The sequence below is a fragment of the Schistocerca gregaria genome, chromosome 4, assembly GCF_023897955.1.
Source record: "Schistocerca gregaria isolate iqSchGreg1 chromosome 4, iqSchGreg1.2, whole genome shotgun sequence".
In the NCBI taxonomy this organism is placed as follows: domain Eukaryota; kingdom Metazoa; phylum Arthropoda; class Insecta; order Orthoptera; family Acrididae; genus Schistocerca; species Schistocerca gregaria.
This window is the reverse complement of record NC_064923.1, coordinates 582,463,249-582,478,321: the sequence shown is the minus strand read 5'-3', so window position 1 is coordinate 582,478,321 and position 15,073 is coordinate 582,463,249. Positions and strand designations below refer to the sequence as shown.

Below are 15,073 nucleotides of genomic sequence, written 5' to 3'. Positions count from 1 at the left end.
TAAAATAAAATTTCCTAATGTATGTAAGTTTACTTGCGACTGTATTTCTGTTTACCATGACTTCCGCTATGTCATTTCCCAACGTAAACCGGCTCTGCACAGTTGGTAATGAAGGAACGTGATGTTTAATGTGGATTCTGGATTATAATGTGTTTCTCTTGATATTTCCAGGGTTAAAGTAAATCTGTTTGTGCCTCTTAAAAGTAAATGTCTCAACCCCCGCAGTGCACCTGTGACAGTTCGTTCCGCCAGACCATTGTGGCCACATTTCCCAGCCTCAGCAGTGTGCTGCAACAGATGATGTGCTTAGCTTACAAGATTAGTCACGGTGGAAAAAACGCGAGTCTATAAAATGGTTAAGTATAAGCAAACTTCTGAAGCGGAGATTATGCTATTCTCTTGTCAGCAGGATGTAAAGATTCTTCTAGGCACCATAGGCTCGATGTGAAGCCATTTTGAAATTTTCACAAATTCAGCAAATTTCTTAGTTCGAGAAAATCCACTGGGAAGTGTGAAGTTACCGGATAATTCGATTATTACCGTCATTATTACTATCATTTTCTTCATACCGCTGCTGGAATACTATACTTGAAGTTCATATGATACCTTTTGGTCATTATAGAAGTAGTTTCCCAAGAACAGGTTCTTTACCTGTCTACGGAATCCTTTTCATGTTAATATCAAACATCAGTTATTACTCGTCGATTACATTAAAACTAAAGTAATTGATGAAGACGTCTTGGTAACAAAAACGCGCTGCCTTTCTTTATTTACTTGAGCCTAGAAATGGCTATCGAGTACTGCCAAACCAAAAGGCAAGAGATCGTACTGCCTTCCGATATACGTCGCTGTCAGTTATTCCATGTGATTTGGTCGACATGACATGTTTCGTGTATGACAGATAATGTTTTAGAAAATCAATTGTTTTCCTTTGCAATAAACAGAAAGATTTTCATTCTAAGCTATCCAAGTACAAAATTTTCGCAATATTAGTTCAAATTTAGTATTCGCTTCTATAATGAAGGAAAGTATTTCACAGTTGCCAAACTCTCCCATTAACTCATTGACCTTACACTTAGTCGCTGACCATAAATTGTAGCTCAGAGTGAGATCAGTTTAATTAACCTAATGTAGCGAAGAGTGTGTGCCAGTGCTCTTTCTCACCGAAAATTACGCAACACAAGTCATTGGGCTCCATAAGTACACTGTAACAGTAATTTCTGTGTGTATTCAATGCATACGAATTAGAATTTAGTGTTGCTCTCTCTTCCACTTCTGGATACAATATGCCTGACCTAAACGGGCCCTTTATCATTACAGGCCCTGGGCAGTGCTCGCCTATCGGCGAGGCACGAAAAACGTCTGTGAATGAATTTCTTAGTCTTGAGTACACTTACGAAAGAAATATAAAAACTACGGTGAGAGTTACTGATTTATGATGCTTAGTTTGCAGTCAGTTCTGAGTATTATTAGTAACTACGCTCAGGTCCCTAAGCCTAGTTACAGAAATGCGAATCAGACGCATTACGTATTCCAAGGCATTGATAAAGCGACTTGGAGACACCAGCTATGGTCACTTCCCAGCCCGCTGTAGGATCACATCGGTTCGTCTTCTTCCTGCTGGTATTATAACTGAGATTTGGCAACAAGGCAATGTATGTTTCGCAACTCTGTGATCGACGAGTTACTTCCTGGTGTGCACGGAATTAAATCTCAAAATTCACTTGATTTTACCTGTCATTTCCATTGAATAATCTGAGTTATTATCGCTTGAGGTGTAACAATAGATAGCAAATTTACTGTTTTCAGACCAGGAGAGTCTTTGCACGTGGAAATCACAACTAATCTCGTCTTTTAAATAGCGGTTTACGAGTTCTAGTCATTATTGGTCTCGTAAGAGGAAGCTAGGACACATGCTTCTTCGCCAGCTCTGTGGTAACGTGCTGACCTATGAAACGGAGTTTGTTATGGTGTCGCAGTTCCAGACTCACTAATTGCAGCGTTTTTATCCCTTCTGTGAAAGAGCTACAAACAGTCATATCAAACATCGATAAGGAAATCGCAAAAAAATACTTTCGGCTCATAGTGAAATGGTGAAAAAGTTACAGTGCTGCACAACAGGCAACGCTTCTTTCCACTGCTGACAAGCAAATTTTGGGTTTCTAGGAATACAGAAATTTATTTATGAAATGCTACATTTGCATGAATCTTGAGTATGACGCAGCATACCAATTAAACACAGACTCAATCAAAATCTAAGTGACTAGTATTTTACCAATTCGTCAAGAGGATGTAACTGCTGTGAGATACATAACCAACAACAGATAAGGAAACCAGCAGAAGACATCACTGACTTCGATCTCTATATATACACCGCCCCCTTCTTCCCCCCAAATGCCACACCAGCAGCTACAGTAAAAAACAAAGTGTTCTAGATTAATCTAATTTGAAATTGTTTATTTTAAGTAACATTTCTCGATGTATATATGTATGTACAAACGCATGAAAATGAACAAAATATGTTCGAAACGCGTTGCGTTATATTAGATTAAACATAAAATAAAAAGTGACTGGTAGCAGAAACTTGAAATAAATAATAACAAAATTTACTGTTCACAGAATATCACCATAGTACTGACAATATCCTCTAAATAGTGAATTTGCCCGTGATATTTTAACGTTGTTGAAAGCATGATGAACCTTAAAGCCAGGAAAACCGGTCGTGTTTCAATAAACCACAGTTTTACCAGATGGAAGTGGAGTTCTTCCTAACATCTTGCTCAACTAGTTTATTTCGATGCACAAGAAGGAATTATGCGAGACGCAGCTAAAGACAAATTCATGACCAACAAGTGAAACGAGCTCAACTGGAGCTGGTCTGACTTGATGACAAAGGATCAGAGGACCATCTCTAACTAGGTGAATCGACAGTCGCGCTCTACCTAATAGAACAGTAAGGCAGCAGATGAAAAGTGTGCTGAGCGACAAGATGTCTTGCTGTTTTCATTTTCAAGTATCTTGTATAGTTTTCCTTTTCTTCCAAAACAGTAATAGAAGATTTTCAATAACGACAGAAAATAAGCAGCAACTACGTTACTCACCACAGTCACAGCCCCATTCTATGAAGCGGAAAGATGTGAAATGCAAAACTCTGCCAGTGGAATAGAGTATTCGATTACATTTATAGTATTCTGGCGGATGTCAGTAACTAGTTTCCGCGATAATTCGGAGCAGAACTTTCTGGTCGTCTCCAGGTGTATACTGGCGAAAATATACAGAACTCCCCTGTTTATCGCTTACTGGTGATTGCATGAAGTACTCAGAAAATAAACAGCAGTAGATACTAATAATTTACGTAAGAATGAATACAGCCTGAGATTAAATTACAGATATGAAGCTATAATAAATGGTATTAGATTAGGAAATGAGACACGTAAAGTAGTTTTGCTATTACGGGTATTTGCATCCTTGATGAAAGGTTTTCCAATTCCAGCTCACCCTGCAATTTCTTAAACAAGGAGTACCCTTCGTGTTGTTTTGATGCTGACTGGGTTCGCGAGTGCTACATCCATTTCTGCTGAAGCTGTTGCAGCTGTTGTCCTCATCTTTTGCGTCACAGATCTCTTCAACGAACGTCTATCACAATCACTCAACATAAAATTTCACTTGCGTTGTGTCTTAATGGATGATGTTCTTCAGCTTTCCTTTCGCGCCGTGTAAATCCTCGATATGGTGATTTTGGAACACCAAACACTTCGGCTTCCTTGGTAATTGATGCACACAACATATGAGCATCAACAATTTTCCTACCTTCACATTCACTTAACTGCGACAAATACACAGAACTACACAGAACATTTGTCTCATTATGGTCAGACGAAACTACAATCTTTTGGCAGTAACATGAACGATAAATAGTTTGGACAAGCAGAGAATAGGCGCTTTCGAAATATGGTGCTACAGAAGAATGCTGAAGATTAGATGGGTAGACCACATAACTAATGAGGAGGTATTGAATAGAATTGGGGAGAAGAGGAGCTTGTGGCACAACTTGACTAGAAGAAGGGATCGGTTGATAGGACATATTCTGAGACATCGAGGGATCACCAATTTAGTATTGGAGGGCGGCGTTGACGGTACAAATCGTAAAGGGAGACCAAGATAATGAATACACTAAGCAGATTCAGAAGGATGTAGGCTGCAGTAAGTACTGAGAGATGAAGAAGCTTGCACAGGATAGAGTGGCATGGAGAGCTGCATCAAATCAGTCTCAGGACTGAAGACCACAACAACAAAAACAACAATAAATAAACAAGTAGATGTACAAGTTGTCACTACGCATGTGTTGCTTGTGCGCATTCACTGCTGCTGTGCTCTCAATAAATCAGTGAAAATGTGACTCTATGAGGCCCTTAACAACCGAGACAGCCGCGTGGAGTTCTCTATGGAATCCTGCTCTGTGCAACCATCGCCGTTCTATGAATTTACTGCGTGAATACGATGAAGCGATCTCAGCAGCGTACAGACTGGAAACGTAAAAGCATGCGCCTAAGCAACACATGTGCAGTGACAACTGGGTACACCACACATGCCGTGACTGGGCTCAGTATACTCCCCAAGAATACAACTATAGGGCTGTGCGCCGAAATTTCCGCGGAAATAGCGTGGAAGGAAGCTACTGACATCCGACAGTACCCAAGAAATTTCATGAAACTTGCTGATAGACGATGCAGCCATTTCGAATGCAAAGCACTTAACACTGAAAGAACGACAGCCGATACAATAGAGTTATTTCGCAGACTGCTACCTACTGAATATTTTCTGTTTCTTAAACCAACAGATCGACGTACTCTTCTGGATCTACTGCATCAATACGTAAGCTATGAAATCAAAAAAATTATTTTCTGACTCTTTTCATAGCAAGCATTGAAGATCTGTGAAAATACTGCAGAATAAACCAGCTTAAACCAAACACAGAAAAGACAAAATGTGTGCTTTCCATCTGAGAAATAGGGAAACCCTGCACACGTTAAAGATAGAATCGTCAGGGGTTAAATAGGACACTCGAAAATACCTAAGAATTATACTTCACAGACCTCTGACGTTCAAAAACGCTGCTTGAATTTCAGATAAAAAGTCTCCACCAGGAGAAACCTACTCAGAAAACTGGCCAGATCAAAGTGGGACAGTGAAACTGAAACCATGCGAACTGCTGCAGTGGCATTATGCTGCTCCGCTGCTGCGAATGCCTGTCCTGTTTGGTGTAAGTCAATACATGCCAAAAACGTGGATAGTGCCCTAAACAGTACATGCAGAACTGTTACAGACTGCTTGAAGTCAACTTCAATGGAATGGCTCTGCCACTTTGCAGGAATTGCACCACCTCCTGTTCGAAGAGAAATAGTAGTAAACAGGCAAAGAACAGAACTGGATCAGGATATCACGCATCTGGTGCATGCGCAACAACCGTACCCACTATGACTAAGGTCAAGGAAAGGTTTTCTCAGAACATCAGAGAAAGTAACAACCACTGATGAAGAAGCCAGGCTGCAACTACAGTGGGCTGAGACATCCCACATTCGTGCTTGGAAAAAAGATTCAGAATTTTACCCATTCCCATGATGATGCCAATCTGGAAGAGGCTGAGAGCAGGAATGGGCACATCACGGTTTAACCTGGTGAAATTGGGTTACATTGAAGAAAACAAAACCCAGTGTGACTGCACGGAAGAACAGACTGTTGAGCACATGCTTCAGTGTCGACTGTGTACAGTCAGATGAAAAAAAAAAGACTTTCACCAGGCAACGGGAAATACTCCGTACGTGGTCAAAATTTGGTCAAAGATTATATAAACTGTGCCGATCTGTCAACAATTGCATAAACTATGTTTTATGTATTTTTCTAAAAAGAAAAGAAAATATATCAACCATTTTACATATATTTTCTGTAGAAGATGTCTTCAAGTGATTCAATAGCAGGCTTTTGTTTTTATTTTTCCAATTATGCTTTATGTTGCTAAAATTTATAGAAAGTCAGCTCACAGGCAGAATTAAACCGCCACCCCGCACCGAAAGATACATGAAAGGAACTGCTTAATGCGTCGAAATACACCCAAGTCGATGTAATTTCCAAGTGGAGCAAGTCGCAGTCTCCAATTGAGCTGGCGCGAGATCTCCGGCTCCAGCAAATCCATCCATAGATCAACGGTGGATCCGACTGAGCTTGAGGTATTGGCGGAGCACCGCCAGGTTCTACAGACAGCTGCCTGCGTACTCACCTACGACGTTGAGACGGAAGGCGAGGCTCATCTTGGGCTCGGTGTTGACCTGGCACTCGTAGATGCCCGAGTCGCGCTCCTGCGGGAACTTGATCTGCAGCGTCCAGTTGTCGGAGCGGTCGGGCCGGATGACGGTGAAGCGCTGGTCGCTCGTGTACGTCAGGATGCCCGCCGTCAGGATGTGCAGGTCCCGCTTCCTGATCCACGACACCTGAACAGCGGAAAGAAGGAATATATGGTCAGCCCGATCCCCTGTACCATGCTCTACCAGTTAGTGTTCGCGTACATGAAGATGTCTGCCGCGAAGATGTGCACATCGTCCTCTCTCATTCACGATACCTGCACACCAACAAATGGTATATGGTCATATATGTTCATTGTATCACGGCTGGCCAGGCAGTGGTAGTATATGTTAGGATGCCCTAACACGTGGTTGTGCAGTTGGCGCTTCTTGCTCCAAGACGCCTGCAGAGCGGAAAACAACGTCCATCCCCGCTAGCAGAGTGCTCAGCGCGAAAGAATGGCAATGCTAAGGGTCCGGTTTCGATTCCCGGCTGGGTCCAAGGTTTTCACCGCTAAGAGGTTGGGTGTAGTGTGATCCTAATCATCATCATTTCATCCCCATCGACGCGCAAGTCGCCGAAGTGGCGTCAACTCGGAAGACTTGCACCAGGCGAACGGTCTACCCGACGGGAGGCCCTAGCCACACGACATCTATTTATCTAGCGCAAACAACGGGCATACGCTTAGAGCGATCCCTTGTGTCGTGGCTGATCAGTCGACACATGAGTATATGAGAATGTCATGTAGTACATCAGGATGTGCATGTCGCACTTCCTCGTCACGACACATGTAGAACAGAACAAAATTAATTTTGGTAAAACCAGTACCTTGCATCATCCCAAGCTAGTCAGTGCTCGTGAACGTCATAATCTCTGCCATCAGGACATACTGATAGCGCTTATGATCAATGATATCTGCATAGCACAAACGTTTCGTAAGTTAAACAAGGTTATTTGTTGTTTTGATGCCCCAAAACTCGGCTCCAAATGGCTCTTTACAGAATATGTCGTTATGATAGCTTCCCCGCTTACCTCTGCTGCTGAACTGATTATGAGAATACTTCCACACCAATGCCCCATGTGTGTAAAATTGGCTTCTTAAAATCATCATCCGACACCTTTTTCTCCGCCATCACCATATTTCATGTCGAAAATTTATTGCTCTGGTTTCATCACGAGAGGTATTCAGAAAGAGATTTATTTAATCCTTTGACACACTGGGCTGTAGCATATCCAAAGTCCACTTATCGTTAATTTTAACGTTTATCGCATCTACGGGATCATTTGTTGTGAGTCCGATAGTACCACTAACCCTGTAAAGCCAGTGGCATTACATTGCAAGCATCAGTCTGTCTCCGGCAACCGACCACATCCGACTGGGGTTGCCTACAACGCAGACTGTTAAGTAAGGTGGACAGTGTGAAATTAAATGTATTATGTGCCAAACATATTTTGGCATCAAACAGAAGGATGAAGTGTTCTACAATGTCTAATTTTTCTTTACGATAGCTAACATATAGTCAAATAATTATACAGGGAATAATATGCAAACTCCAAGGACGTGTGACCAATTGCTTGAAGTGGACGAAAATCGTTAGCTGCTACGAATGTGCCCTTTAAAGATATATAAATTTGATTAAAATTCCTTCATTTTGTTATTTTGAACATGTTTTTTACATTTTCTTATAAAAATTGTATGGATACTGTGTTTAAGCAGTAAAAACGTTGCTTGTTCTGCTAACAGTAGGATTCTCACCTTTTCACCATATTCCTTTATTTTATTTTCGAGAAAAAATTACTTTTTCGGATAGTTATGTAATAGACTACTTTTATCTTGTGGCACTATGTATTGAGAAACTGAATAAATTTTTAGTTATTAACAAGAAAACATAAAAGGTTATGATTTTTTAAAAACGAATATTAACTTTTTCATTTTTTTCTATATTTGAATTTTTAACGACTCAAAAATTTTTCAAGTCAAAATATTCACAGATTATTGTTATAAAACTCTTGTCGCTGGAATGCGATCCAGCTCAGTGTGTCAGGTATATCATTCAACCGAACTCTGTCAAGTAAGAGTTCAAAATAAAAAAAAGGAATGAAAGTAGTAATATGCAGCCTAGTTTTCTCTCCGATATCAAAATCTTTAATATCTAGATTGTGATGTTTCAAAGATATCTCTGTCGATACTAAAACAATCGATCGTCAAGTACCAACGTCGAGATTTTCTGAATATCAATGATAATCGAATATCCCTCGTCAGATCGACCCATTTTCTCAAGCCTCGTAGATCAGCACACATAGCACATGGTTCAGTGGGACTTAATAGCAGGAACGAAAAAGGATGATGTACCTGGACGCCGCTACAACAAGACAATCGCCGTCTCAGGATCCATGCGTCCGTTAAGATCAACAGAACAATCCCATCATCCACCCCAACACGACGGTGAACAAAGGCAAATAGTGATGGAACCTGTATCTATGGTGTTGGGTTCTCTTTATCGATGAGTTCAGGATTTGTCTAACGCTAGGCGATAATCGAAGTGAGGTGTTGAGGCGGCCAGCTAGGAATCCACGTTTCTGGCACGCCGTACCACAGGATTATACAGGGAGCAGGGCAATCACGCTTTGTGCCATTATCATGTACAGATTTCAGACGCCTTTCGTCGCTATAGAACGTAATTTGATGTCTTTACGGTTTCCAGAAATACGCTCCAACATTTTGTCTAGCCCTGAAATCAACGATTCGGCAAAGAGTTCGTCTGCTGAGACAATAACTGACGAAACCAGCGCTCCCAACTAGTGCACACTTTATTTAAGAAGGCAGGAATGAACCAAACGTAACAGCGCAAGTCATCTGCTGATATATAACAGTACCGGCCATCCTTAAGAGCTGTTGAAAGTAGTTGCTGGAAGCCCCCTAGCTCACTGGATGAAGGCCGGTGCGCCGTCGTCAGAGTGTACAACAGCCACGAACAGCAACATTTTCAGCTTATGGACAACATGCCAAGTAATATTCAAGGACATTACGAAGTAATATCCAAGGACATTACGATACGTGGTGTGGTGCTACACAGTATTACATGTTATATAGCTACATATTCCTATTTTCAATGCGCGAAATTATATTCATTTCCCAACAGATTTGTTCTTATATCACAGGAAAATTATTTTTTACTTTAATAAGAATGAATCTTTGATTTCCCCATCCACGTTGAATCAAAGGCAAACAAGCGTTCGCAATCATGCAGGTGAGGCAAAATATTTTAGAATACACCATAGTATATCTCGAGATCCTTTACAACTTGTTAGATCAATTCTCTGTTACTTAACCTACATACGTTAAGACGGTGCGTAAGCCTCATTGTTGGATGCTCTTGAACATCTCTAATGTCGGCCGTCAGTTTTGACAGTTTTCCTTTTGCTTTACAATTACTCTGTTTCTCTTGAGTTTCAGTGATGGCAGTCAAGTACTTACTCTCCAACACTCTTCATTCTATGATCTCACTCAGATATCTGAAGTGTCAAACACTGTTTATAAGTTAGTATTGCGTAGTGTTTCATTTACAAATGATAAATTTAGTGTAGATGAATTAAGTTTCTTCAAAAGAGATTTCTGGATCAGATTTTCACTGCGTTCGTTGAGAATTTATATGCGTTTGACTGTTGCGATTTCACGGTCCCCTACTATTCTAAACCATCAGTGAGAGTTGAGCCAAATATTTTAATGTCACCTTTTCTTCCTCCACACTGGGTAATCTTATAGTGGTTTTGGTTTTCTAATTATTTTTCCTGTTTCCTAATGAAAATATCTATGATGAGATTGAAGAAGAATGGCAACATTATATCTCCTTGACGAACAGCGGTTTCAATTTGAAAAGGCTCCGGTACTTCCATCATTAATTTTGCTGTTAACTTGGTGCCAATGTTCCCTTGATGAAGTTTACTGTCTCTGGGGCTAATCCCTGCCTTGGGATTTCCAAAAGAGAATATCGGTGAATCTTGGCTTATGCCTCCTTGCCGTTCTGTTGCGAGTTGCCTTAGAGTTCAATATTCCTTTAAATGCTCTGACTGAAAGCCCGCCTGATATTCGCTGGTATTATGTTCAATCTGTACTTGTGTTCTTTGAAGTTAACTTGCTAGGGATATACCTGAAGGATCTTTCGATGTGGGTGGATGAGTGCGACCTTACAATCTTCTGGACACTTTTGTGTACCAAATACCAGTACTGATTTGTTTAAGATCCTTCAGTGGGCTTTTCCATATGTGATTCAATGACGCCGCAATAATGCCGTCTTCCCTAGGTGTCTTTTTGTTTGTTGGCCGAAGGATGCGCATGTAGAAGTCGTTGTTGGTGGTTGATCGAGATTATGGATGTGTATGTCTCTCTGGGAAATCTAAAAGTGATTCTGGACAACTGAGGAGCTCAAAGAAAGTATTTGCTAAAAATTGTCTTGATATGTCAAAAATGTGTTTACAAAATGGTTCAAATGGCTCTGAGCACTGTGGAACTTAATATCTGAGGTCATCAGTCCACTACTCTTAGAACTACTTAATCCTAACGACGTCGCACACATCCGTGCCCGAGGCAGGATTCGAACCTGCGACCGCAGCAGCAGCGCGGTTCCGGACTGAAGCGCCTAGAACCGCTCGGACTGAAGCGCCTAGAACCGCTCGGCGACAACGGCCGGCAAAATGCATTTAAAGTTCAACTTTCTAGAGCACAGATTCTTTTGTGTGTATCAACGGATCTTTACTCTGAACTTAGTACAAAAGCCACCTGCATTGTGTTCATTAAAGGTTTTTCAAATAGAGTCCTATTCTTATTTCACGTGTTTCCTCTTCGTATGTTTACTTAATGTTGCCCTACTGAACCATATGATGAACAATGAGGAGTTAGAATGGTTTCATATCCTTTATTCGTGCCTATGTAATAGTCATAGTCTTATTATGTGCCCTGTACTTATTCTCAATATAAACGGTTTGGATCTTTTTGACGTTTTGTGCTTGCGAAACAGCCCAGTGGTAATTTCTGAAAAACAGTTCTCTACCATGTATTTTCAGTTCCTACTTCTATAGCTATCCATTTTACTGTCTCAGTTTTGGCTCAATTTCAAATTTCATAGAACTCAGCTTCTTGTCAAGTTAATACGGTTGGTCCATTCTTTATATGTGCTCATATTAATGTATTGCGCACCTTTTATATTCAAATAAATACTGATTATGGTAGTACCGCTATGTTTTCCATAAAAAACTAGACACTTTTGATCATTTGCCTCATAAAAATATCACCAGTGTCATTCTGTATTCGTGTTATTCTCTTATTGTTTCTACTTTGTAATGTAACTACTGTATTCTTCTTTAAAGATTCCTTCCTCTAACCGGTGTATTACAGATGAGTGAAGGGTACGTTTCAACGAAGTGGCTAGTAGTGTGATAGTGGAATACGAGATCGATCTACGCACAACGTAATCTGCGGAGAACCCACTCTAGCTGACACCTTAAAAGTTAGCGTCACACGTAAAAGTAACAAATGACTCTACGTCAGACGTGCGTACCAACTCTCGTTACACTCTTTGAATGTAATGATGTTAATGTTCGCGTTTCGAATATCGTTTTGTTAACCATAGGGGTATTATGACTTTGTTACTAGAGCAGAAGGGAAATAGTGTTGATTACTACTACTGGGAACTCTCGTACTACTGGTCTCTTTTTTAAAAATTTTTTTTATATTTTTTAATTGTTTGCATCGTGACCGGATGAAACATTCTGCTCCAAATGAGTTCCGCGTGAATAAACGTAATGAACTCGCTCGTACGATTTATACGGCTGTGGACATCGTTATTTGCCTGTTTACCGCTTCGCTGCATCAAGTGCATTAATTTTTGCTTGAATAATTTGCGACTCGGACGCCTATCTGGGAAACAGCCTTCCTCCCTTTACAGGACTTGCCTTTGCTTTCGTGGTTGGCATGTTGCAGCACGAAGGAAAGAAGCAGACTGCAGAATAACGTCCACTCGACGACCGTGCGGTATTTGGCTGAGCATATTTACGCACCTGTATTAATTCTCCCCAGCCCCCTTCCCTCTACCGTCTACGGAAAGGTGTAGCTTACGCAAATTCGTCTGCTTACCAGTCTAAGTTTCTTTACATTTAGGGCAGTGCTCATCATGTGATACGTGTGTGAGAAGTAGCAATGTTTCTAGGCTCCCAGGTATGCCATATTTACTTTCCAATGGATATCAAGCAAGGAATTTGAAGCGAATTGTCTGTTGATGGTTGGGAACTCGCACATAAATTAGATACACGGGGGCTCTACAAGAACAGTACTCGTAGTATCTACGTTTTTGTTAGAGACCGCACCATGATGGCCTTCATACCTTATTAAGTTCTCAAAACTATAGGTAGTATAAAGTTTTCCTATTCCCTTTTACTCATGCTGTGGCAAAAAATTAATTTCAGTCAATCGTGCCCTCTCCGTAGCAACTTCACAAAGAGATATACGTTAGAAAGTAAGGAATCTCGTTATTCAATCTTGTATAGCACATCTTGCTGTCTATGACGATCCCTTGTTCCGGTTATTGAAAGAGTGAATCCAGTTCTTCTTCTTTTTCCGAACTTCTCTCTTGCGGGAAGCTAATTTCATTAATAATGTAAACACTTTGGACTAGCTGCTCTCTTTCATTTTAAAAAAAAAGTTATTTTGTGCTATAAACTGGTACACTTTTTATCGTAGATAAAATAGAATTTAACTACCACCTCGCAAAGATAAAAATTTAACTTCGAATTTGTATACCTTCTTCTTCTTCTTCATCTTTTTCTTGTGTCTATGTCCCCCATTGGCGAAGGTTTGGCGTGGTTACTACCTTTGATACCGTTCCACACAAACGACTTTTACATAAATTTCGTGCCTATGGAGTATTGTCTGAGTTGTGTGACAGTATTCATGGTTTTCTGTCATAAAGGTCAGAAAGTCATTGACCAAAACAGAAGTGTTACGTAGCATTCCGAAATGAAGTGTTGTAGGTCCTCTGCTGTTCAGCAGCCAGTTTGAGCAGCCCTCTTAGATTGTTTGCAGATGATGCTGTCATCCAAAGTCATCGAATGGTCAGCATGAATTGTAAAATGATTTAGACAAGATATTTGTATAGTGCAAGAAGTGGCAACTGACTCTAAATAATGAAGAGTGTGAAGTTATCTACACGATAACTTAAAAATGGTTCAACTGGCTCTGAGCACTATGGGACTTATCATCTGAGGTCAGCAGGCGCGCGGTTCCGCACTGAAGCGGCTAGAACCGCTCGGCCACCACGTCCGGCACACGATAACTAAAAGGAATTAAATGTCAGTTACACGACAAATGACACAATTCTAAAGGCTGTGAACTCAACAAAATACCATGGGATTACAATTACGAATAACTTAAATTGAAACGACCACATGGATACTGTTGTGGGGAAAGCAAACCAAAGACTGTGATTCACTGGCAGAACACTTAGAAAATGCATCATGCCTATTAAAAAGGCTGCTTATGCCGCACCTGTCCGGCGTGGTATCCTCAGGTAGGATTAACGGAAGGCACCGGAAAAGTTCAAAGAAGGACGTCTCATTTTGTATTATCGCGGAATAGGGGAGAGAGTTCCACGTATACGACACACGAATTGGGGCGGCAGTCACTAAAACAAAGTTTTTCGCTGCGGCAGGACCTTCTCATGACATCTCAATCATCAAATTTCCCCTTAGACTGTGAAAATATTCTGTTGGCGCCCATCTATATAAGGAGAAATGATCATCATAATAAAATGAGAGAAATGAAAGATCTCATGGGAAGATTTAAATGTTCGTTTTTCCTACGCTGCTCGAAAGCGGAACACTAGAGGAGCTTCAGAGTTGTTCGATTAACCCTCTACCAGGCACTTAACTCTGAACTGCAGAGTAATCATGTATTTTTTGCTTTACTATTATCTTCATATCAGAGCAACACCCGCAGTCAACGTCTTCAGTAAATTGTTTTATATATTCCTATCTTTACCTACCCTCCTCAAATTAAAATACCGTATCATATACCATCAGACTTCTTTTAGTAACCAGTGCCCTATCTGCTTGTGCATATATACTTCCTTCGTCATTCACACATTATTTTGGTTCCAAGGGAGCAGAATTTCTTCATATTACCTACTATTTCATCCCCAGTTCTCATGTTATAATTGTCACTCATTTTATGTCTGCGTCGTCTCTTTACATCTATATCACTTTGGTTTAGTCTCATTCCGTGTAATTCTATGTCCAGTAGTATCCTCGCTTCGTGTACAATGTTCTCAAATTATTCCTCACATCCACAATGAATAGCAATGTTGTAAGCGAATACTGCCATTGAGAGTCCTTCATCCTGAATTTTATCAGAATTATGAACATTTCTTTGAGTTCTTCTACTGCTCCTTCGATATTCCGGTTGAATATTAGCTAGCAAAGCCTGCATCACTGCCTTATTCCCTTCTGGTCTTCCTTCCGTATACCTCAGTCTTGCTTATTTTACACATCGTTAAGTACCCGCCTTTCCCTGTTTTTGCCTTTATCTGAAAAATTTCACCACACTGAACACCACTACACAACGTTTCTTTTTTTTTTTTTTTTTTGTCATCAGTTTGATGCGGCCCGCCACAAATTCCTTTCCTGTGCTAACCTCTTCATCTCAGAGTAGCACTTGCAACCTACGTCCTCAATTATTTGCTTG

The 15,073-nt window shown here is 40.6% G+C and overlaps 1 protein-coding gene across 1 annotated transcript in view; it reads right to left on the bottom strand.

The window, feature by feature from the left end:
- Nucleotides 1–15,073, bottom strand: part of LOC126266665 (uncharacterized) — a 975,748-nt gene that overhangs the window by 341,584 nt on the left and 619,091 nt on the right. Inside the window, exon 3 of the mRNA XM_049971081.1 lies at nucleotides 6,278–6,488. Within this exon, the coding sequence (XP_049827038.1) occupies nucleotides 6,278–6,308 (31 nt within the window). The 5' untranslated portion in view covers nucleotides 6,309–6,488. The remainder of the gene's footprint in view (nucleotides 1–6,277; nucleotides 6,489–15,073) is intronic.